The sequence below is a fragment of the Sebastes umbrosus genome, chromosome 17 (assembly GCF_015220745.1).
Source record: "Sebastes umbrosus isolate fSebUmb1 chromosome 17, fSebUmb1.pri, whole genome shotgun sequence".
In the NCBI taxonomy this organism is placed as follows: domain Eukaryota; kingdom Metazoa; phylum Chordata; class Actinopteri; order Perciformes; family Sebastidae; genus Sebastes; species Sebastes umbrosus.
In genome coordinates this window covers 24467292-24493179 of record NC_051285.1, presented here as the reverse complement: position 1 = coordinate 24493179, position 25888 = coordinate 24467292, and the positions used below count along the sequence as shown (strand labels likewise).

The following is a 25888-nucleotide window of genomic DNA, read 5'->3' as shown; positions in this document are numbered from 1 at the left end:
CTCCCTTTCTCTCAGCTACGCACACGTCGTAGCTGCAGGTGATTATAAGCTTTGAGAAAGCTGCATCAGGATACAATTTGTCAGGGCCTAACAGCCCATTCTGTTCCGAGGGGGTTAACATTCTGTTTGTGTTACAGTGCATTCAAACTCTAATTAAAACAACATTACATTCCCCATCTGCCAATCTCCCATAATCTTCTTTAATTGCTGTAATTAAACTATATTTACATGTGCAAAATACTTGTAATTTAGCAAATTGCACTCTACACTCTGCACATTTAATCAGCGGCGCTGCAGTGGAATGGAGTGATTTCAGTGTTTTGATTTCAGCGGTGGGCTGGTTCTGACGGGGTAAGTGGACCTCTGCCTGAGGTCTCGCCGAGGTTAGGAAAACAAGCCATCGGAGGAGTATTGTCATTGGGCTCTGATTGCAGCTCGCGTGGCTAATTATAAGCCTGAGCTCCCTTGTGAAGCCAGGCAGAGCTTAGGTACGTGTGTGTTTGTATGTACAGTGTTCAAACAAGCTTCCGCGGCCTAGTGTACTGCCTTCACAGCTCACCGCTGCTCGCACCGTGATTGACATCAACCGTCCCCTTTCATTTATTCGAAATGCAAAGTGAATTCGCCGAGGTGTGTTTGCCGCCCAAACAGAGAGAACCGAGATGAGGCGGTAAATACCTGGGAATTAAACCTGCAGCTGGCTAAGCAACTGCTGCTGTAATGAAAACGTCAAGGAGCAGCTCTGGCTGAAGAGGAACAGCATGCTTGCTTTCAGATTAATGGTATTAGATAGGGATTAATCTAGAAGAGGGAATTTGTCAAGCTGTAGCTTTATATTAGCATCGCTAATAAGCTAGCTTTATAACGCCCCACATGATGACACCATATTTCAAAGACTTCCCTCGACACTTGCGGTTTATTCAGTCATTACCGCTAAACACTGAGGCCACAAGCTGTCACTCGGACAAGCTGATGTTCATCCTCAGTGTTTGGAGTTGGTCCTACAGTAAGTACATTAGGAAAGTCTTGTCAGTCAGGTCAGTGTGGCAGTAGCTTCTGGAAGAGGCCCCTGGCTTGCTGTCTTGACTGTTGCCAACAGTGGGCTACCTCCGGGTCTGAGAAGTGAAGCCAGTGCTGAAGTGCCCTAAACTTGCATTCTTTCTAACAGCCAGCAGGGGGCGACTCCTCTGGTTGCAAAAAAGTAGTCCGATTGTATAGAAGTTTATGAGAAAATGGCCCTACTTGTCACTTGATTTATTACCTCAGTAAACATTGTAAACATTAGTTTATTGTCTCAATCGCTAGTTTCAAGTCTTCTTCAATACAGCATCATGTTCATTTAGTAAATTATGGTCTCATTTAGAGTCAAATAGACCACAAAGTAGGGTATGCTTTAGGGCATGGCAACCTTGTGATTGGCAGGTCGCTACCACGGTGTTGTCCAGTCTGGGAGTTGTCCGTGTTTTCATCTTAGAGCTTTGAACTCAGTGCGTTTTCAGTTCATGAAAGTTAACTATACCCTTTTTGGTCGCCTGAAAATGTCTTATTCACCACTCGGTTGTACTTAGCTCCACCCTGGAGGCTGTGGCTCAGAGGAAGAGCGGGTCGTCCACGCATCATAGGGTTGGCGGTTTGATCCCTGGCTCCTCCAGTCCATAACTTTATTACAGACTAACGTTTCGACGCCAACTGCGTCTTCATCAGAGTAGTGTAAAGCCCTTTGAGTGGTGGCAAGACTAGAAGGGCACTATATAAATGCAAGTCCATTTACCATTTACCCTCTCGTGTCACTACTGGTTGCAAGAAAACCACATGTCGTTGGCCAAAATGCCAAACTCGAGGCTTCAAAACAACAGTCCACAAACCAATGGGTGTCTACGTCCACTTCGTATATACAGTCTGTGGCTGCCAAGCTGCTAGCATTAGCCGTGTCTTCTTGGCCTAATTACATTCCTGTGAGCCTTCCTGGATGAGAAAAGCCCCAATCAGGCCAGATGGAACCAGATGTAACAGCTCAGCAGTTTAGAGTCAGGGGTCCTGCCCTGGACGACCTCCCCCTCCCACCTTCAGGCATCGTCAGGTGGAGGCAGACCTGGCAGAGAGAACCGGCGCTGAGGTAATTGGCGAGCTTTTGCGTTTTGAGTTCCCCCGTCCTGCTAGAGCTGCTTATTAACTTCACGCCAGCAGTATGCACATCATTAGGACATACCACAGAGGAAAGAAGCGGGAGAACTGAAGGGAGATTTTTGCAGAAGGGAACTATCTGTACCCAAACACAGCGCTTGGATTCGATGCTCTCTTGATTTCAATAAAAAAACTCTTCTCTCGGTAGTCGTCATAATAGATGTTTCCCCTGTTCTTCTAACTGAGTTTTTAATTGCTCATCCTATTACTGCTGGTTTGTGACTGACGCACACACGGCGGTTTTATCTGCTCGGTTTGGATATAAAAGGTGTCTACGGCTCTCTGAGTTAGAGAAGATGTTTTAAAGGAGAGTAGAAGTAGCCAGCGGCGGGCAGCGCGACGCAAATGATGTTAGAAGATGGACACAGCCCCAAATCCTCATTAGCCGACACATAGTTCCTCTTAATTAGTTTCCATTCACTGTAATTAGCATGGATGAGGCTAATCATCTGATGTGAAAGCAATCTAACGCTTGGGATACAACGTCCTTGGTCTCACTTTCATGTCAGGTTCACAGACGTTTTCTTCAGGTGCTGTTTTCTAAGCGTTTTGTGAATAAAAGGCAGCATTTGTCAGCTTTTATTTTATAAAGGTGAGGTTTTATATCTCTAACAATACAGTACTGTATATTTAGCTACAAGTATGGGACTTTCTTCCTTACATTAAAGGGTCCCATTATGCTTTTGTACTTTTTCCCTTTCCTTTAATGTGTTGTATTCAGTTTTGTGCATGTAAAAGGTCTGCAAAGTTACAAAGCCCCAAGTACACACCAAAGGGAGTTCCTCTCTCCCACAGAAACGGTACTCCTGAATTGCCTGAAAGGCCTTGCTTCAAGTCCCGCCTTTTCTTTCGTAACGTGATGATGTCACCAAATAACGTATTTGTTTAATACCAGCCTAGAGGCTAATTTGGCACGTCCTCAAACAAGGCTAGTTAGAGCGGAGCTGGAGCGGAATCCTAAGAGTTTGGTTCGGTTGACCAATCAGAGCAATTGGCCAGTTGACCAGTCAGAGCAGACTGAGCTTTTCAGGAGGGCGGGGCAGGAGCTCAAACAGGGTGTTTCAGACAGAGGGTGAAGAGAGGTGCTACAGCTCAGCTAGTATGAGAAAAGTAAAGCATTTTTTAAACATTAAAGCATGTTAACATGTTCAAGAAGATACTCAAAATATAAGTATACACCTGAAAATGAGCATAATAGGTCCTCTTTAAAGGCTTATTAAAGCAAGAGGAAGACAAAAACAATCATAATTTCCTGTTATCATGAATCCATTCAACAACCAACAATTCCCCCTTAAAACAAAGTGTCTTTGTAACAAGATTTGAAAGAACGTCAATCCATTTTTAATAGAGCTCATATTTTGGCGATGACATTTTCAAGGCCTTTACATGAACAAGAGAAGAAAAAGTGGATGTTGCGTCGACAGCGATGTGACGTTTGAGGCTGTTGTCCCAGATCAAACAAACGCGTGTTGTGTAACACAATGGAGCAGGACCACAAGTAGAACAAAAAGCAAGTGATTGAGGATCGCATTGTTGGGAGCACCTTCTGCAGCAGCATGATTGATACTCTCTCTCTGCCTGTCAAGCTCTTGAGAGAGATATTCCTCCCACTAATGTTGCCTCTGCTGCCAATCATCCTTTGTCTTCCAGTGGTTACCGAGCTCCGAGCTTTCAGCTCTCCCATTTCTCTTCGATGCGTCTTTGTTTTCAAAAGCGCACGTGACTTTCTTATTTACACAAACTCTTAGGCGACTGAATCGAGGATCATACAGTTGATGCCTAACCGTTATACTGGGTGGGGTTACACAGGATATGAGCTTTTTATTTGATTTTCTGCCCCGCGGATTATAGGCTTCTGCTATCTGTGTCTTTATTGATACCAAATCCCGCAGGTGATCTCCTCGGATCTCAAATGTGTATCCGCTCGCCACAAAATGTCCTCGCGCCTAATCTTCTGGCCGCAGACAAAAGGATGTGAGCCCTGGCCAATCCAGGGTAGTGAAGTCTGATTTTCCTAGAGTGCCACGGGCACGTTCTCCCTCGCTCGGCCCCTCGGAGCTGTAGATTCTACCCTGATCTAAAGCAGAACCCTGTTTAACCTCCTCCTCTCCATCCTATTATGACAGTGATTGTTTAAGACTGAAAAGATCTGGATGGGCCCGCGGTAAATTAGATGTACGTAGACCAAACAGTATCATATTTCTGGCATTTTAACATCTTTCTGTCATTCTCTCTTTTCTCTGTCTCTTATTATTTCTTTCCTAATATGCTTTAGCTTTCCCGCAGGCTGGATCTCTTTTTTTTTTGTGAAATGGAGTGTTTGGCATGAACTTTTGCCATATGCCTGTAGATTTGCCAAAAAAATATTCAGAGCGGCTCTTTTCTTGCGCCAAGTATTTGGCCATCTGCTTAAGTCTTTAACCAGCAGCATCCAGGGACTTCATCAAGCTTGAACTGTGAAGTCAAATGGTTTTCTTCAGCTCCCAAATCAAGCTAGGCACTGCTGTGCAGATTTACTGCACGGGCAATTCCAAGCAATCACACACATATTTTATAACGCCGTGCATAGTTGCATTTATGGGATTTGCGCTTAATGACAGCCAGGTTTTCCCAGGGCTGTTTTTATGTGGTTAAAATGACTTTATAGTTAAATTAGACAAAGTAGTCTCTTTTGAATGCTTCTAAATCACATTTAGAAATAACATTTAGCAGACAGGAAATCTGTTTGTGTTAGTTTGATGGTAAGTGTTAAGTATCTGCAAATGAGGGTGCAGACAAATAGCTGAAACAGCTGCAATAGTCATTTCCCAAAGATGCCTTTACTAGCCCTGACTACCTCTTGAGTTCCTATGGGCCGCACTGCCAGGATTTAAAAGCAGGAAAATGCTGCTCGTCAAACTGGTGGAGAAGAGGAGATAGCTTTTCTACGGGGGTGGGCTTCATTATGCGGTGCACAGGACACCATTATTAGCCCCATTACACACACTGACAGCCGCACATTCATTCTCCTATACCTGCTTTTTAAAGCCACCCATAAATAATGAGGGCTGCAGCCAGCCTCGTCTTGGAAGAAGGGAAAAAGGTCATTATAGACCGGGCCGCCATTTGTCAAAATTATTTCATAATCTCAGGTCACGAGGAGGGTTTTTGCTTTAGCTAATTGCAGATCGGACCACTGAACATAAATTTCCATTAGCGATCATTTGTTACTCTCTGCGGATTCTGACCCTATCTGCTCTTTGTTTTGACCATTAATGACAGACGTAGACACACTGCAATGGTGACTGGAAAGACTGCATGTTGCATTCAAGTAATACAATGACAATAGTCTATAGGCAAGCAGAATTTTACACCTCACCATAATCACATAGATCGTTCCATATAGATTTTTACACCATACTAAAGCTACGTCAGTGTGGATTCGCCGCCACTCCATTGTGATGTAGAGGTCACAGCGCTATCCTGGTTAAATGTGCTCTGACTGGTAATCGGTGGAGCTGTGCAGTATAATTACCCCAGCTTTTATCAGAATGACCTCTCTGACAAACTTCCCTGGTGGAAGGAGACACCTGAGAGCTTCCACACTTCCTATCTGCCCTTGTTTTATCGAAAAGGCCCCGCCTGAATGGATAATAGAGCCCCTGTTCTCCCAACAGACGGATAATGGAGGGTGGAGTGGTCCTCTTTGGCAGACTACTGCCTCTTCCCTGCACTAGAGAAACCAATACCGGGCCTATCGGCTGATATATGACACTAATACACAGGCTGACTGGGGCCCTAAACAGAAAAGAGGGATTGTTCCAACTTTCGACTGGCTGTAGGATCCATGACTCACAGGTACCGCACTGTCTGGCCCCTGAGACCGCTCTAATTGCTTTACATCTGTACAAAGGTTTCTTGTAATCGGGCCTTCTGCCTCCATTTGTCTTCCTTTCAGTCTCCTAGTGAAGGCCTTAATTGGTCTTAGTGGGGCTTTTTTTCCAGTTAGCTCCTGGGCCTGAGCTAGTAGAAGACTTTACCTCAGGGGGCAGTGGGGTTTGCTGGCTGCTAGTGGTTTGAGAGGTTGCAGAGGAGAGGAAGTCAATACTTCTTTTACCTTTAACACTATAATTAATGTTCTCCTGACAAGCAGTTTTTCCCCCTGTAGCTTCACATGGGGGGGTTGAGCTCCTGGGACCCACACAAGAATCAAGACTTGTACAGCTTTGTGAGAAAACCTCCCATGTAGTCTCCGGTGGCCAATCGACATTTGCCGAGGATCCAGTTCTTTTTTTTCTTTTTTGTTAGTGCACGTTTTTCTGCCTGTGTCTCTGAGACTGAGGACTCGTCTTCTTTCTGTGGATCTGTGTTTTGTCTGTAAGTCTCTCCAGATGCTGTCAGGCACATTTCAAAGTAGTGAAGGCTGTAGCGCTGGTATTACGAAATCATTTATTTTCCAAACATGACTTGTGCTTTTGTTCTGAGCTCCGGATTTTGTTAGCACAAACATCTCGTGAGTTAGCATTTTCTTGGTTGTCATCTGTGTAGACGGTCCAAAACATATTATGTAACTGTCTCACAATATGTGTCATAGACTTGCAGTTTACATTGCAGATTTATCGTCAGTATGATTCACACATAACTTGGTTGAGACAATACATTACTGGTGCCCTAAAATAAGATAAGGGAGGTGTTTGGTGTATTTTTTACGTTGATGACCCAAAATGTTTGTTCCCCCTCCAAAGCTAGCCAGGCCAATTTTTGGCTGGACTGCAGAGGGCCGGCCCTACAAACACAAAAGTTTGTCACTGAGTGAGTGATGAAGACATGATTGGTCAGTCGAATGTTGGAGTTTCCTCATTGGCTGTTGCTCTTTCAAAATGAAAAGGCAGGAACAGTCCTTTGTTTACGTTTTCAGGGAGGAGTGTCAGCGGTTCCACACACCTTTGCGAACGATCGCCTCGCTTCCCAGCATTGGACGCTTGATTGGCTTCCACTAGACAGAAGGAACTAGGCACCTGATTGGACGAATGCTTTCCCTCGTGGCAAACAGCTCCCGGCTTTCAAACAACATGGCGGCTCGTTTGGAAACTTTCTTCTATTACGAAAATAGTTCACCGAAATGCGTTTCTGAAAACATTTTATGCAAGAAATAAGCCACACAGTTGCTAAGTCTGTCTTTATTTTAGATCGACAACTGTTTTTCGAGGGAGTTTCCAGAGGCGGCATGTTGCACCTGCTGGACACTTTGCATAAAGTAGCCTAAACCTCAACCTTATGCAAATGAGGAGCGGCCAACGTGACGCCCCGTCTCTCGTATCGCACCGCCACGCTACCAGAATGCATTGCAAAGTTGCTTACATAGACAATGAACACAGACAATGGGAAGCGTGAAAAGGACGGAGGCTGTGGACACGTTCCATTACTGGATTTAACATTATAGACATGACCACTGACTATTTGTGTAACAATTTAGCCACAAATTCACAGACTGACTAGACACGGTCCAGCCATATTCTCTGTTTTGAACAGGTCTTATTATATTTTAACACACAACAAAGTGCAGCAGCAAGACTTTTTAACGAAAGCATGCTTACTCTAATTTCACACTTAAAGCACCTAAAGCAACATGGTTAAGGTGCTTACAGTTGCAAAAATGCAAGTATTTTCTGAATCTGGATGTGAGTGAATTATTAGAGTGCATGTGTTTGGAGGAAGTCTATCAGTTAGTCATCCAGCCCACCGAACTCCATCTCTGTTTGCTATCATTAAACTACTCCAGAGTGTTTACTTGTAGTAAAGTGCTGCTGTAAGCCAAGGCAGATTCCCAGAGCGTAATGTGACCTGCCTCACTTTATCTGACCAGACCCTGTTCACACTTGTCTTGGCGCAGAGATAGCATCTCATGTACACCGCTCCACAAACCACATTTCACATCTTTAATTTAAGATAACATGACATGTTCCTGGCTCTGTGCTTGCATTCTCCTCTTAACACAAGTTTATATACAATACATCCCTTAAGATATCTATTTTCTAAAATATGATTTACTGATATATTATACTTGCTTAAACCTTCCCAATTTCGTTATGTTCAACTTCCGTAAATCTTCACTGTTTTCCTTGTATAGACAAAAACATTTTTAAATGTTTTGTTTTTGGTGACTTTAATTGGAAATATCTTTATTATCTACCACAACAGCAGTTCTTTTGCAACAAACCTTACAGTTTGACATGAATTTTAGATTCCACCATTGGACTGTACAGAATCTGTATTTTGAATCAGCTACAGTACTTAGATCAGTGGATTATTTACTTTTTTTACTCCGGCAACAACCGTGGCCGGAGGCATTCTGTTTTCTGGTTGTCTGTACATCCGTCAGTCAGCCCGGTTGCACAAAAAGACGTATGAATGACATGATAACGTGCAAGGCAAAAGCGTGTAATAAGAAGGCTCGTCTTGCTTTAGGCGTGTAATTTTAATGTCATGTAGTCTGTACTTACTGTAATGTAAATGCATCCACGTGATTATACTATGCTCAGAGCTAGTGACGTAGAATAAAAAGGGAGAAATACCCCTCATGGCGGGCGGAAGGGGAGGTAAATGGGCCTAGCAAAACCATGACTTTCAACCAACTTTGCAAGTTACGTTAGTGATGTTTGTCATGTGTTTTCCGTACTGATGTTACATTGTTTCCGTACGTATTTTACTGAGTTTACATACTTATTTTAAGGTCAACCATGACGTTTTTCCTAACCCTAACTAAGTGGTTGTGTTGCCTAAACCAAAGTGAGTAATTTTGTGGCCCCCTGCTGGCAGACTACTGCACCTTCATACACACGTGTAATTTTCACGCCTCGGCGAGGCAAAACATGATACTGACACGCTATCCTCTGGTAGACCAGCGGGTCTGTTATATGCTTTGGTGTGATATCGGGTTGCGTCTGTACGTCTTTCCATCCCTTTCTTGTGAACGTCATATAGCAGGAACACCTTGAGGGAATTTCTTCAAATTTGGCACAAACGTCCATTTGGATTCAAGGAAAAGGCGGTTAGATTTTGGTGGTCATAGGTCAAAGGTCACTGTGACCTCAGGATAAAATTACGAAAATATGACATTTTGGATAGACATGGATGTATACTGCAACTTGACTGGTTGGCAAAGTCATACAACCGCAAGGCGGTAATTGTAGTTTCTCTGTAATTTAGTGAGTGAAGGACAGAAGAAGATCGTGTCAGGACTCTGTGTTGTGAGCTCTTCTCTGCTAGGTTCTGCTCTGCTGTGCTTCCTGCATTTCCTGCTGACTGACTGATATGGAGCTCTGCTGCCAGGGCTTAAATAGCAGCTGTAAGCGTCCAGCTGCTCCCTGCCACGCTCCACTTCTCCCCAGATGGCTCCGAGACGTTCCAGCAGCCCTCCGGAGGAGCGCTCATGAGAAAAGTGTTATGGAGTGGCTCTCTGAAACACCAGGGAGCATCCCTCGCCACACCATAGCCACCCTCCTCCTCCTCCTCCAACCCCCGGGCTGAACGCCCAAATCGGGGGAGGGCCGCTTGCGCAGCGTCGTTTGCCAACTTACCGACGGGAGGCAGCACAGATGGTGGTGTCCGCAGCGTAGGCCAGCATGCAGCAGGGCCTAGGGGCGAGGGGGGGGGCAGTCCTGGAGAGAGCACATGCCATGCCTGGCCTGGGACGCCACTGATATCCCTCAGGAGGAGCTCTCAGTGGCCCTCAGCAGATGACCAGCAAGACTCTGGCAAGCTCCGCTCAGCTCAGAGATGGCGTGGTGAAATGTTTTTCTTCACCCACACGGGCGTCTTTGATAAGTGGGTTGTGTCAGAGCACTGCCAACCCAAGAGAGGATGTGTTGGTTGAAAACGAGCGCATTCAAAGTCATTGTAATTTTCCTTGAACACTCAGTGTTAATATATTATGTCAGCTGTAGTGCTCCAGGGCAACAGGCTCTTACCTTGGTCGTGTGTTAAAGTGATGAATGGTCCATCAACTTCACACCACTGAAGCGAACCGCAGGGTTCACTTCAACCATGACATTGCCCACAGAGATAATATCATGTTTAACATATCCTGCCCTCACACTATTCTGGAAATATACTTTGTTTAAATGTATGCGGAAGAGGTTTTGACCACTAGTGGCGCTGTAGAGCTGTGATTTAATTAATGGAATCTCACAATTTCTGCTGAGTACAGAGGACAGTAACAGTTGGTTAAAGTAAAAAGTAGCAGTGTGCCAGTAAAAGAAGAGAAACTATTTTTAAAAAAGCTGTTTGGAAATGCAGTACATTAATCATGTTTTACATCCTTAAGGATACACAATCACATTTTGGAGAGAAATATTGACTGTGAATAGATATTACTGGTTTACAATGAAAACCAAAGGCTCCCTTTTAACCTCTGAGAAAAGCTGAAAACACTAGCTGCACTATGAGGGGAACAAATGTAACTTTTTTCTCGGTTAAATTGAATCCATCACCCCCGTGTTACACAGTGTATTTGCTTTTCTCAGAAATGTCAAAAAGCATCCTACTGGAGGGTGACGGGTAGACCTGTGGTAAAATGCAGAGTTTACACCCATTATAAGATCTCTCTGGGAGTTTTATTCCTGCTACTTTTATCTAACCTGACGTACCAGATGGTTTGTTACACAGAACCATCTGAGAAGCCGTCATTGGAAAGTGTTTGGAGGAGGACAGGCACTCTCAAAAAATACTTGGCAGGTGATACTCTTGCCGAAGCCAGTCAGGCAAAGGGCGGAAACATCTTTTTTCAGCGCCGTTCTGGCTATGGTAGCATCTACGCTAATCTCTTCAGGAGCCGCCGTTATTGTTTAGTATGAACAATCGCCTCTCCGTGACGCGTCACACCATTGCTGTATGAAGACAGCTTGATACAGTGGTGAATGAATGTTGGAATGTTGGTCGGTGGCGCATGAAACAAAAAAAGTTTGACCTGCGATCTTCCTCATCCGTTGGGCCCATAGAGCAGGCGCAGTAACGTTTCTTTTAACTCCGCCTCCCAGCCCTCTGTCCAGCTTCAGTCTGAGTCTCATTCACATGAACGGAGGAAGGAAAAGAACTCTGGATTCGGCTATTTACACTTTTAGGACCTATTGATTTAAATAAGGGCTATTCAAGTGTTCGTACTGGGAAGTTGATTTACCGAGCTGATTTACAGAAGTGTCTTTCCCAATGTATGTTTATGGGGAAAAGTTTTTTTGGCCCCGGTGGCATCACGTCACGGACACGGAAGTTGTAGTGCCACCGTTTGGCCACTAAGAAAATTTGCTCCAAAGCCTGGTGCTCTTCCTGGGGGCTTGTGTCACACACATCATGCATCATAGCTGCTAGTAGCTCCTCACAGGATGCTGATTGGTCCTTAGCACTGTGGTTTGGACACATACGCATTACTTGAAGCCTGACAAGATAGATTCTCGTGTGATCCTTTGACATCCCGAGCTAGCGTGAAAGCTAAACTTTTATCACCAAAAGATCCAATTTTGACCGTTTCAGTGAGTCACCCACCTCTCTTTTTCCTATTCTCTTTCTACCTTGTTCCTCCCTTCCTCAACCATCCTTTTACTCCCTGGCCGGAGAGAAGGGGAGTATCCCTCAGGGATGGATGCAGGACTGCTATTGCTCCCAGCAGGGGAGGGGGCGGGGGTCCTTGCTCCGCTGACCTCACTGTTATCCTTGTCGTGACAGGAAACATACATCATAGCGGGGCCCTCTAATGCGAAACACATTCTGCCACAACTTGATCAAAGCCAGGCTGCCTGGACAACAAAGTGCCCTGTAATGCCATATTTTGACCATATAATTGGAGAGTAATTACGGCTGACAAAACACTCCAGTGAGTTTCTCTTCCTCTCTCTCTCCCTCCTTCCCAGTGTCTTTGGGCAGTAAGAAAGCCCAGAGAGGGGTTGTCATAAACTGTGTGGGATATTGTGTGCTGAGTTGGCTTGAAAGCTCTTGAGTGGAGCTGAGGGTAGGTCAGTTTTTATTGGAGTGCGAGCGCTTATTCAGGGACGCTGTAACAACACACAAGGGTAGCAGTAACCAGTGGCCTAGAAAAACACCAGCGCACCACATGACGGCTGACCCTCGCCCACTGACAAGATATCAGTCTCCCTAAAAAAGCTCTAACTCTTTTGACTTCAGATGGATTGAGTCTATTCTCTTGTCACTGATAACTCAGTAGAAATTATAGCGATTAGCTGAGTTCTCGTTGTGTCAAGCTCCACAGTGCCCTAACCAGTCATTTCCTAAGCTTAGATTTTTGAGGAGCTGACCCTGAAACCTCAACTACAGAGCAAAGTTTATAAAGACAGAACATTGGCAAAGAATACCGTGTAGATATTTGTGCGAGTGTTGGCAGAGCAGTACACAAGTTAGAAGTCATTCCAGCTAAAGAATAGAAGAAGAACCTTTGACAAAGTCAGAAATGTGAATTTGATGCAGATGTTTTGTTGTGTTCACATTGTACTGGTTGTCCCAGATTGCTGGGCAAACATTTTTTTTTTTTTTTTATCCATGAGTTGTCTTTCTTTCTGAAGTCCACCCCCCCATCCCCCCTGCTGGGCCAGTCAATATGAACACAGAGCCGTGGGGCCTGAGCTCTGCGGTATTCTGCTGTACCGAAATCAAACAGAAAACACATGAATCGCTGCAAAACATTACAGTTTGACAACTGTCTGGAAACTCTGTGAGAGCGCGGCTCCGAAAATCAAAGTTCCACATCACCACTAACAGTTTGACCTACTGTTTGCATACTGCTAATGGTTTCAACGAGCAAAACAAGCTGTCAACACTGCATTACTTTTTTTTGCACTTAACTTTGGTCAACTGCTATCATGGAGCTATCATGGAGCTCCGCAGCCAGCTCGCGATCTTCAGGGATAGTTTCGGCGTCTTGTCTATTTTCTCTGCATGCCGCGATCGAATCTGGCAAGAAAATACACTGATAATCTACTGTAAACGATATAAATGATATATTATATGTGATTTAATCATATTATAAATGATCTGATCCGACACCTTTGACTTCCCTCCCCTCTCTCCCTGCTGTTTTCACTGAGTTTTAATTCCTCCGATTCCCTCCCAGTCCCTTCCCCAATCACATTTAAAAATCAATCCACTATATTAACACTACACTCACAGACACAGAGAGAGAGGGAGAGAGGGAGAGAGAGAGAGAGAGAGAGAGCGAGCGATATAGTAAACAGCAGAAGAGCAGAATCGCTTGTTGACCGTCGTGGAGAAATGTGCTTCCGATGTGAACAGCAAGGCTTCAGCTCACACGACAAATAACATAGCGTGGCGCTTCCGTTTCCTATGTGAACCCGGGGTTAGTCCATGCATCTCTGGCTTCGGTCCATACCTGTGTGCCTTTGTCAGGAGGTTAAATCAGGCTTTGAGGGAGCGAGGGGGGGCTGGACCGGTTTGAACCGTGACTGTACTGCTGGTATTGTGGGAGGTGGTGGATGTCAGATGGCTCGTCCGTGGCTTCCAGCCTGCTATCGTGCTCTACCACTTAGCATGCTAATTAATCCCAACCAAAGGGCCGCGTCAGTCACCCCGCGCTCCGCCAGGGACGCTCCCACTGGGCTCATCCTGCTTTAATTGAGCACGTTTTTCAGAGGCCCGCTGTCCCTGGGATTACATTAGATCCCTCTAATTCACCCAGCCTGCCACCGGCGTGGGCAAAGCGAGCGAGAGCGGGAGGGAGCGAGACGAGGCGTAGACGTAGGGAGATGTATAAATAAACCAAACAAACAAACACAAAAAAAGCAGCCTGAGTGTTTATTAACACCCCTGGGATGAAAAAGGAGGTGAGTGCAGGAAATCATTAGCGCAGGAGAGTCAAACTAGGCTCGTTTGATCTCGCTGATGGAGGAGCAAATGTAATTTAGCGCGCTGCAAGTAATTTGTTTTAGCAGTTAGCATGGGTTCCTTTTAATTTCATTTTGCCTTGCATCAGTCTCTCAAATTAAATATTTTTATTTTGTACAAAGCGGATCTTTGTGAGCCTCGCGGCTCAAAGACCAGCCCTCAACAACAACTAATGTTTATTCATCTGCGCTTGTTTGCATGTGTGGCAGACAGAATCTTGACAGGAGTGTGCAGTGTCGGCTTTTATTTGAGTACTTTCTGTATAATGAGGCAACTCAGATGTACACGGCGACAGCTAGCAAATCATAGCGGGAGGATAACAAAGTGTTTTTGTCACTGCAGCTCTAATTATTTGGAAGACGGTGCTGAAGCGGCTGCATCTGTTTTTGGTGTCTCACCTTATGTCCTCGTTCTACTGAAAGATGTTGACTGTGCAATCTGTCTGTGAAATCAAGACGGCATTTTCAAACCCAGGTAACTGAACAGTTCCCAACTAAAAACATCCAGCTTTCACTAGAAATTAGGGCTGTCAATCAATTAAAAATATTTAATTACGATTAATCGCATGATTGTACAAAGTTAATTGCAATTAAACACATTTTTTTATCTGTACAAAATGTACCCTAAAGGGAGATTTGTCAAGTATTTAATACTCGTATCAACATGGGAGTGGGTAAATATGCTTTCTTTATGCAAATGTATGTATACATTTATTATTGGAAATCAATTAACAACACAAAACAATGACAAATATTGTCCAGAAACCCTCACAGGTACTGCATTTAGCATAAAACATATGCTCAAATCATAACACGGCAAACTGCAGCCCAACAGGCAACAACAGCTGACACAGTGTGTCAGTGTGCTGACTCGACTATGACTTGCCCCAAACTGCATGTGTTTATCATAAAGTGGGCATGTCTTTAAAGGGGAGACTCGTGGGTACCCATAGAACCCATTTTCATTCACATATCTTGAGGTCAGAGGTCAAGGGACCCCTTTCAAAATGGCCATGTCAGTTTTTCCTTGCCAAAATTCCTCCTTCACAAGATCTTTCTAGTTTCATATGATACCAGTATCTTCTCTCTAGCTTTAAAACTGAGCCCGCTACAACCCAAAAAATCGCAAGTTGCATTAATGCGTTAAAGAAATGAGTGGTTAATGCGTTATTATGGTGTTAACTTTGACAGCCCTACTAGAAATATAATACCGACTGACTGTAGGGTGTGGCCTCTCACACATTATTATTACAGATATCATTTTCATGTTTAATTCAGTGAGGAGCGCTGAGGGGTCGACCTCACATCTTTGGGACGAAGTTTATCTCGGCCTGTCAGGGTGTTGCCACGTAATTGCTGCTCCCACCCGTGACACGGAGGAGGCCTTCCCCCTGCATCGGGGCCAGCTAGTCTCGGCTCGGGTGAGCGGGGGAAAAGAGAGAGGAGTCTTATCAGCAGGAGGTGCCTGGGACATTGTTGCTCTGAGGCACCTTATCGGACCCGTGTTCACACCGTGTGGAGCCTGAGCACCTGCTTCTGCTGGCAGCAGAGATGTGAGATGCCCTCCTCTGGTAGCAGAGAAGCATAGAGACACACACACAGACTGGGTGGACCGCTTTGACGATGAGCTGCAATCTGTGGGAACACGGGCAGCCATTTTGGATGCATGGGAAGCATTTCCTCAGACTCCTCCTGGCGTTCTGATATCACGCAGAGCTAAATGCCTCTTACTTTGAAGATATTTCAGGACGAACATATTGCATTTCTTTCAGGACGTATTGCTATGTAAATTACGCTGTGGTGAATCATAGTCTGCGATGTAGACTATTTAGTATTTATTGGAAAATACCTGAGAATTCTCGCCGTAGTGATTTCAAACCTTTCCGAAGCGATGCATTCCAGGCTGCCATTACAGACTGATGAACAACGTGTGCTCTAATGTGAGAGCACTGAGGGAACTCAGCATCTCAGCTGTGTCCCTGGCAGAGCCTGCAGGGGTTGTTAGCATTGACAGTGCCGGCCTTTATGCATGAGACTTCCAGGCAGATTGTTGGCAGAGCCGGGCAGTTTCTCTCAGACGGGCGTCAGCTGGCTGCGAGCCTCACATCCTCCTCCTCCTCCTCCTCCTCCTCCTCCTACTCCTCCTCCTACTCCTCCACCTTGCTCTCCTTCCCATCATGGCAGAGCCAGAGAAAGAGCTTTATGGAGCCCCATAATGATACGTGGCGAATGTGCAGCACCGGGGTGATTGTTAACGGCGGCAGCTGCGCAGATAGCCTGGATGATGGAAAATCAGTGGGACCTCATTTTGGTTTGCCAGTATGAATATTAATGGCTCGTTTCCAGGCCATGGCTAATGATGAGGAAAATTCCCTAATAAAAACTTGATGTGATGGGCAACGACCCGCGGGGTCACTGGAGACAGTCAAAGTTAATAGTGTGCCATCAGGTGTGAGGAGTTAAGTGATTAGAGGCACAGAACCTAATCCTGATGTTTTTCTCCCCCCTCAGCTATGAGTCAGTGTGGAGGGAGGGAGGTAGTGGAGGGAGGTGAGGGGAGCAGATGAGGTTTATATCTCTTGACAACAGAGAGCTGCTGCCTGTTGTTAAGCATACATCCAAGAACATGCAAGCTATGAATGTCATAAGTAATACTAGAGGTAGCAGACAGAGATTATTTTCTATGTAATGGCTCCATTGTCTGTGATATTACCACATTACTTTATTTATTTATCTATTTATTAGGGCTATCAATCAATTAAATGATTTAATTGCCATTAATCACATGATGGTCCATAGTTAATCACAAATGAATCACACATTTTTTTATCTGTTCAAAATGTACCTTAAAGGGAGATTTGCATATTTTTTTATGCTAAATGCAGTACCTATGAGGGTTCCTGGACAATATTTGTCAGTGTTTAGTGTTGTTAATTGATTTCCAATAATAAATATATACATAAATTTGCATAAAGCAAGCATAATTGTCCACTCCCATGTTGATAAAGTTGACAAATCTCCCTTTAAGGTACATTTTGAGCAGATAAAACATTTTTTTTTATTAATCCGCGACAATTAATCGCTACTAACTATGGACAGTCATGCGATTAATTGTGATTAATTGATTGACAGCCATATATATGTATATATATATATATATATATATATATATATACATATATATATATTTCAGTCGATACCAAACAGTATTGAGGTTCAACCAGAGGTTTCCAACATCTCAGGATGAGAACAGGGCAGATGTGCCTGTTCAGTTCCATCTAGTCACCCACGCAAAACTCCACACACAGCCCACTTCCTGTTTTACAGAACTCCAGCTTCTCTTTACGATACACAGGAAATTCTGCTTCTTTAGGAGCCTTCTACTAAATTGATTGTTTATGTGTGAGGCCAGATTGCCGTAATGAAGACGCCAAATCGCATCATTGTTAATGTCTAGCATGTGGGGTACTTAAAATACACACCAAGAGGACTCATCTCAGGGGAGTCACCATAACCGCACAAACAACGCAATTTGATGTATGTAATTATCTCAAAATCCTCCTATTAATCTTTGATTAATCCAGCATCTGCATTGTGCCTCAGTCCCCTACTGGCTTATGGAAGGGGTTGGGGTGAGGCAAGGTGTGTGTTTGTGGGTGTTTGTGTATGCGCCCACACTTGTGTGCTGCGGCTGTGTCTTATGTTGTTTTTTTCCATTTCTATCAGATAACCGGTAAACACTTCCCACCTCCAGGCGCCTGTAGAACCGCGTTGAGATGATTCTAGAAGGAGAGATACTGAACCTGCTTGTGTAACAAATGGATTTTTAAGAAAGCAAAGTGCTGCACCTCTCTGTTCCTTCCTCCCTACCCTGGTCCTTGTCAGGTGTGTGTGTGTGTGTGTGTGTGTGTGTGTTGGGTGGGTGGGTGGATGGGACTGATCAACAGAGAGGTTTACCCTGCGGCAACATCTGTTTCTGCCAAGCATCACTTCAGTAGTACGCCGCCACATCTCCGGTTGAGTTAAATGTCCTCCCTTCCTCCGCACTCCAACAGAAAGCAACACACACACACACACACACACACACACACACACACACACACACACACACATACACTTGTATGCCTTGTGAACATAGCGTTTCATCCCAGGCACCCAGAAGTGTGTGAATGTGTCTGCATTTCAGACAGTGCTCCTTGTCGTTTCTCTGCTCACACCTCAGCATGGAGTCCCTTTTCAGCCCACTCTCTTGATGTGACATTATTGGTGCTCTTATAACGAGAACCATTAGAGATTTGCAATCTGGAATTAAAGGGGTCATATTATGCTTTTGTGCTTTTTCCCTTTCCTTTAGTGTGTTATATAGTTTTTAGAGCTGTCAGAGTTAACGCAAACTTGTTCTGTCACCACTAATTTCTTTAACACATAACACAACTTGCAATTTTTAGGATGTAGCAGGCTCAATTTGAAAGCTAGAGTGAAGATACTGTCATCATATGACACTATACAAACCTAAGGAATCCATTGGTACCAACCATGTCTCACTTGTTTGTTGCAAAGTAGGCCACATAATGCTCCAAACTGACGCTAAACTTTGTCGCGGAAGAACTGTCATGGCCATTTTCAAAGGGGTCCCTTGACCTCTGACCTCAAGATATGTGACTGAAAATGGGTTCTATGGGTACCCACGAGTCTCCCCTTTACAGACACTTTATGATAATCACATGTAGTTTGGGGCAAGTCCTAGTCAAGTCAGCACACTGACAGTTGTTGTTGCCTGTTGGGCTTGAGTTTACCATGTTATGATTTGAGCATATGTTTTATGCTAAATGCAGTACCTGTGACGGTTTCTGGATAATATTTGTCATTGTTTTGTGTTAATTGATTTCCAGTCATAAATATAAACATACATTTGCATAAGGCAATCATATTTGCCCACTCCCATGTTGATAAGAATATTAAATACTTGACAAATCTCCCTTTAAGGTACATTTTGAACAGATAATGTGCGATTAATCGCGATTGATTATTTTAATCAATTGTCAGCCCTTATAGTTTTTTGAGTATGTAAAAGGTCTGCAAATTTCTGAAGCCCAAAGTCCACGCCAAAGGGAGTTCCTCTCCCCCACAGAGACACTGCTCCTGAACTTCCTGAAACACCTTGATTGAAGTCCTGCCTTTTCTTCTGTAACGTGGTGATGTCACCAAGTAACACACTAACAAGTAACACGGCCAGTTTGACACGCCCTCAAACAAAGGTAGCTAGAGTGAAGCTGAAGTGGAGTCCGAAAAGTTAGGTGCGGTTGACCAATCACAACACTAGGCCAGCTGACAAATCAGAGCAGACTCGGCTTTTTTTTTGGACGGGGGAGGAAGCATAATAGTCCCTCTTTAATAATAACACAGGTTAGGTTTAGAGAATTCTCTCAAACATCCTCTCAGTAAGTTTTGGCACGTTCCAGTGAAATCAAACATAAAAAGAATGTACTCCAGAGTATTGGAACCAGAGGTCACACACTATAAAGTTCTTATTATTTTATGGAAGGCTTCATTTCTCTGCCCTCCTCCTCCGCCGCCGTCCCTCCTTTAGCTCCACTGCCCCAGTGAGTGGAATCCAGGGTTTTGCGGTCGAATTGAATATCTACTGGATAAAGTTTAACATTTGAAGGGAAATTGCATTCAGATGTTGGCCTGCTGCGTTTGGCCAGTGCTGCACATGTGGATCAGACCCGGTTCTATTAGTCCAGACAGAAGTCTGGTCCTCCCTGGCGAAACATTCTTGGCTAATGAAAAGAGGCGTTTGCCTTACGTGGCCGTATAGACTGTCTCAAACACTCAAGCTGTGCTGTTTTCTTTTCCTCGTGATTTTCTTCTCTCCCCCTGCCATACTTTCATATGACAGTTCGACATCAAGCAGACGCTGTGGAAATTAGATGTTGGATGTCATCGCCTCAGAAACCCTGCTTATTTTAATGATCTGTCCCAGTCAGGCATGTCATGTTGAATTTCCTTCCACTCACTGAACTTTTAGGTGTGTTTACTTAACTGTCTTTTTTTTATGAAATGTGTGTCTGCTGGTCTTTAGTTTATTTGAGGTTCACTACAGTGTGAAGCTCCACTGTATGTTTGGGTGTGTGTTTGATTCACACTCATAATGAACCTAAAAACAGTGCCAGTCTGTGGTGTATCAAGGAAAAGGGGTTTTTTAACAGAAAGTCTGTCCAGAGCAGATCATCATTAATAACAAGACACAATGGGTGAAGGAGCTGCATGAAGCCGGCGGCCATGTTGGTGTTTCTGGTACCATATCTGCATCTCCAATCAGCAACACGTATCCACCATTCTCATTAAGATTATTCTTATTTAATTCTGAAAAAGTCTAAATTTTTTAAATTTCTGTGTTATAAGAAAGTAATTTGTGAGCGTATTGTGACGGGGGCCTGCTGCTCCAGCTTCGTGTGCCAAAGCAGGTGCTGTGTAGCAAACCCTGAGCTCATCAGTCTCCTCCTGCCCGGCTCTATTTGTTGTTCCTCAATTCACAGTGGCGCGACTGGCAGACTGTGTAATGTGTGGGTGAGAAAGAGAGAGGGATACGGGGAGGTGCGAGTGGGGGATTTGAGAATAAGCATGGCACAGATCCCCCCCCATTTCGCCATGCTGGTCTTCCTCTATTCCCCATGAATAATGCGGCACAGCCCCGACCCAGCGGTAGGCCAGGCGTGCCGCCATATCAAGCCGTGGCGGAGAGCGAGGCGTCCAGCTTGGCGAGTCTGGGCTCAGCCGCGTTCTAGCCCCGCGAAACCCCACCCTCCACCCCCATCCACCAACCTGCAGAGAGGAGCACTGGGCTCCAAGATGGCAATCAAGGCTTGATTTGCCAACACATTTCCAATGATTAAAATGTAATTAGCACAAGCGAGCACCTCCTCCCCAGCTAATTTCCACGCACGCTGTGACAGGCAGGCGGTCGGCGGCACCCAGGCCCCAACAGCAGATGGAGGAGGATGCGGCGGGAGGGGAGAAAACCATTTTGCCATGTGACTGTTTGCATCAGAAAACCATCAGGACGCGCAGCTATATCAGGAAGGAGCTGTTAGGAGGAGGGGAACGAGGAGCCCTCGACGACGGCACATCAAATTGGCGCCGTCATAGCTGACCCTGGCGATGGCTGCCATCCTTCATGCTGTCTTTGTAGCTCCCAGGCATGCAGGCGGGTTGGCTCCTTCCCTGGGCTTTAACCCCTTCAGCCATCCTGCAGGACTACCTGGCTCAGCCTGATAAACAGACACCATCCTCGGTGCAGCGGGGCGCTTTAATGAAGCCCATATCAACCATAATTAATTCTAAGGTCACGGATAGCAACCAGCATAACCTGAGGCTAATGTCACTCATGGGGGCGACAATACGCATCCATCACAGATCCCGACTTCAGAAAATATTACATTAGAGACAACTTGTAACACTGGAGATGTGAAATTATAATAAGCCTGTTAAACGCAAACCTGCAGAATTATCGGTTATGCATGTCATTTTGTTCTTGATTGACTTAACATCTGTTAGTATTTGTGGACCAGTGGATTTCCAGAAGGTTATGTTGGAAACGGGAACACGGCATACTTGCCTTGCACGCATCCCTGTGTGATGTGGTTGCCTCTTTTAGTGCAGACATTTTTCTGCGGGTAGCTCTAGCCGGAGACTCTGGTGAGCCCTGCTGCTGCTGGGGCCTATAGCGTAGCTGCATCGTTTAGCATTCCGCCCGTGGCTCCGTATGTTTCCCCTTGTATCGGGCCAGCATTACTCTCAGCTGGAGAGGATTTAGGACAAGAATAATTGACTCCTGCTTCCAGACCAATATAAACAAAAGGCTCGATGCTTGGACGGAGCGCAGGGAAATTTGTAAAGAGCACTCAGCCAAAAGAGAGGCCCGCGTGAGAGCAGAGCGGCAATCAGAAGTGCTCCGGATACAGGCCAACATCAACAGCTCTTAGAGCTGACGCTAATGTTTGACATTCTTGTGTTACTTAAACTTAACACTGGGGTCTAGCTGTACTGTATAATGCCGGCCCTGTGTAAACAGCAGCGGGCCGGGGTAGAGTATCACTTTTCTCTGTCAGCCCCCTCCCAGGACTAATGGTTTCCTTATTGTACATGACTGTTGCTTTAAATAAGACCCATTTCCTACCGCCTGTCAGAAAGCTAACTCCACTGATCTCAATAGCACCATTGTTGTTGTGTTTTTTTTCTCTCTCCACACTATAATCTATTCATTTTTGTCAGTCGTTTTAAACCTCTGACATATGTCTTTTCATTAGATACGGCCTCCCAGGATTGGTGTAAAGTGTTTTTGACATTACAGTTAACCGTAGCTCTGCAGATTTATACACTCACCCGTCAGTAGCAATAACTGAACGTTTGAGCTCCTGCTTACCTCCTAAAACAATACCTTGGTTATTAATGATGAGGTGCACCAGTCATTCCTGGCGTTTCCAAGAGCGAAAGCCGAGACTTTCTAGCTTTCCGTCTGCTTCTGTGAGTCGGTAAGTAGAAATACGAGGAGCCGAAAAACTCCAGATATGCAGGGATTCTTCTCCCCCGCCTCAGGTTGCTTTATGCATGAGGCGACGCATTAGTTCACTATGATCACTTATCAGTGAGTGACAGCTACCGACTTGTTTGTGTGCCTGTTTTTTTTTTCTTTCTTTTAGAGATGTTATTATTTGTTACTTTTTGCTCTATGCTTGAGCACCGAGTTCAAGGGAGCTTTGGCGCCTGCGTTGTAAGGACGATCAAATCGCCTGCCCTCGCCTGTCAGGCTTGATCTCAGGATTTTTTACTTTGCTCATTATAAAGGTATTTCCATTTTATTAAGTTTTCCCTTTTTTTCCACCCTTTGTCGCTCTGGGAAATTTGCATACCTCTATTCCGAGGGAGAGAAAAAAAAATAATGACAGCAATTTCTTTTCTTTTCTCTCCCCCCACTAGCCGTGTGAGTGCTTCGTTTAGTGGCACCTGCGAAAGCGACAGGCGCGGGGATGAGAAGTGAAAGAGAGCAGTTGATTAAATCATCATCAAGTCGCGGCACAGAAAGTCAATTCTGCTCGCCGTCTACAATGATATCCTTTTATCTTAAAGTAATGAGCTATGGCACTTTTGCATCGGGTAATACGATGAGTTCCATTAGCATGTTCCATTTGCTTCACAAGCAAGGGCGAGTCATTCCAGCCGGCTTCTATCTCGGCAATCAAAGCAATTGGCTGCACAGCCAGCGAACGGGGAAAGGAGGGAGAGCGAGGAGAAAAAAAGGGAACACGAGAAAGAAAGGCTGGTAGAGTTTTTTCACGGATCACAACACAGTGGAAAAACTCAAATGATGTCCATTATTTGAACCCCCTCGCATGCCTGTGTTCCCGGGTGTGTAGTGTGCACAGGCAGAGAGGCAGCTAATGAGTGCTCGGTCGCATTACTGTTGTCACATTCTGAGAGGCCTGAATACATGGAAGCAGTTGAGATGGCTAATACTGCTCATCAGATCTCGCTTGCCGCCGCATTAGTCAGTCCTGTGCGGGAGAGAGAGAGCGATACGCGTCCGACACGCCTATTTATTCACGAGCCAGAATAGATGTGCACACAGTGTGCGGCTTTTTGTATTACACAGACATTCACGTGTAATCAGAATCTGCACTCGTCTGTCATTACCCTTATTTATTCTTCCAGCTGACAATCTTCGCTGGCTCTCTGCACACTGTATTAAAATGGGGGATGGAATGTCGTGGGTGGTGGAGAAAGGAGAGTGAGAGAGAAATGGAGAGCGGGGAAACGTCTGAGGAGTGTTTGCCCAGTGCGTTTATTGCCTCTGCATAATTTATGAGCTGCTGGAGCTGACCATCATGGCAGTGTGCCGCGGGCGGCCCCTGGGGCCGTGTGGGACAGGCCTGTAAATTGGATGCTATGCTCCTGCTGAGCTCGCAAGGCCCCCTTTTTTTACCGTCCAGCCTCAGAAACGGAGCAGCCACGAGCCCAGCCAGCTACTTTTGAGCTCTGCAGGGCTCAGGATCAGCAAAAAAACAAGAGATGGAAGCAGAAAAAAAAGGAGAGAAAGAGAAAAAACGGCTTCTGTCGCTCACTCCCTGGGCTGTCAATCATTGCACCCCCTTCCTTCACTCCCTCCCTACTTTAATCGACACCCACCAACCCCTCCCTGCACTCCCAGTCCCCCCACCTACACACACACACACACACTGTGCCAACCCCTGCCCATATTCCCCCCCAGTGCCTTCTTCATTACCGACTCCAGTGCTTCTCTGCACCTCAGCCATATGCACAACGTTGAGGGCCGCCAGTCACCCAGCATCACACTAATTAGTTGATAAAGAATTAAGTGGACCTTGAAATTGAAATTGGAAAGAAAAAATGAAATCCAACCACTTTTTTCCCTCCCTCCGTTTACAAAGTTTCCTTCCTCTCCTCGCCATTTCTCCATTCCCAGCCTCGAGCAGGAACACACATCATGGAATTATAATTCTAGTGGCGGTTAAAGACTCCAGCTCCGTCTGAATCTCACATTGGTTTCAAAGTTAACAAGGGCACGGCTGCTTCTGAGAAATTAGCTTTGTTTCACATGCAGGTGCTTGTGTCAGCTAATGAAGTGATCTGATGATATTCAGACTCTGAATAGGAGTCTGTGATAAGTTTGTCATTAAAGAGCTGATAAGATATGCCATATGCAAAGTTAAATTAGATTATGGCACCCATGTGTGTTGAAGTAGAATCGAGGACAGTTATTAAACATGAATGCATACATATAATTCTTCATTTTCACCTTCTTTTTCTTTTTTTGCAGTGTGACACCGAGACTGACCAAGATGACAAGGTAGGACTGCCATTTACTGTGATTTTTCCTATACTATTAAATGTGCTTGGATCATTTCAGGCATCCTTTACCGGGTTTCAATAAGATTCAAATATTAGACTTTCTTTAGGGCAGAGAATTTAATGTAATTAGAATTAAACATCCTGTTAATAACTATGAGAAAGCCTTAATTAGCTGCGCATTAATTATAAATGACTTAATGATGTGCAAAATCTAAATCAAACTGTTCTGGGTTTTTAGGATTTAGATGACATTTAAATGAGACTACTGTGACAGCCAGGGCTTAGGGGTGCAGGCTTTCTTTTGCTTAAAGCTCAGCACTGACTGGCATATCTAAGTATTAAGTGCAGTGCTTGTGTTTTGTTCCATATCTATCTATCTATCTATCTATCTATCTGTCTATCTGTCTATCTGTCTGTCTATCTGTCCATCTGTCTGACTATCTTTTTACCTATCTGCCTGTCTGTCTGTTTTTGAGACACACTCTTTTCCTAATTAGAAGTAACACAATCCCTTCATTGCTTATAACACCTCCAACTGTCAAGATCTATAGCATCTTCCTGTGTTGGAATACCATCCTGGTTCTTTTCTCACTTTTGATGCAATTTTACAGGATATAAAAACATTTGCAGGGAAACCCAATCGGTCACCAAGACACACGTTCTACAGATTTAGAACTTTTCACTAGAAATGTTCTGATGAGTTTGTGTGGGGCTAACCAAGGCTTGGCTTAATGTTGGCGTAATGGAAAAGATCACTAAATTCAGGATGTTTCTTGCAGTCTTGAGCAGAATCTGTGCAGGAAATATGTGTGCATGAGTAATGGACCAGGAGATACAGTATATGTTGATTTGAAAGTTGAAAGTTTTGCCTGATGACAGCGCATGTGGGAAGGTAATAATGTCACCTGGATTGCTTGTTCTTGTCATCTTGGGACTGTAAAAGCACC

General features: G+C 44.7%; 1 protein-coding gene across 6 annotated transcripts in view; it reads left to right on the top strand.

Moving 5' to 3' along the window:
- The window catches only part of auts2a (activator of transcription and developmental regulator AUTS2 a), a 353398-nt gene that overhangs the window by 205904 nt on the left and 121606 nt on the right, over nt 1-25888 (top strand). For all 6 annotated transcript variants that reach the window (XM_037749588.1, XM_037749590.1, XM_037749589.1 and 3 more), the window contains one exon: nt 24910-24939. In XM_037749588.1, coding sequence (XP_037605516.1) covers nt 24910-24939 — 30 coding nt within the window. The remainder of the gene's footprint in view (nt 1-24909; nt 24940-25888) is intronic.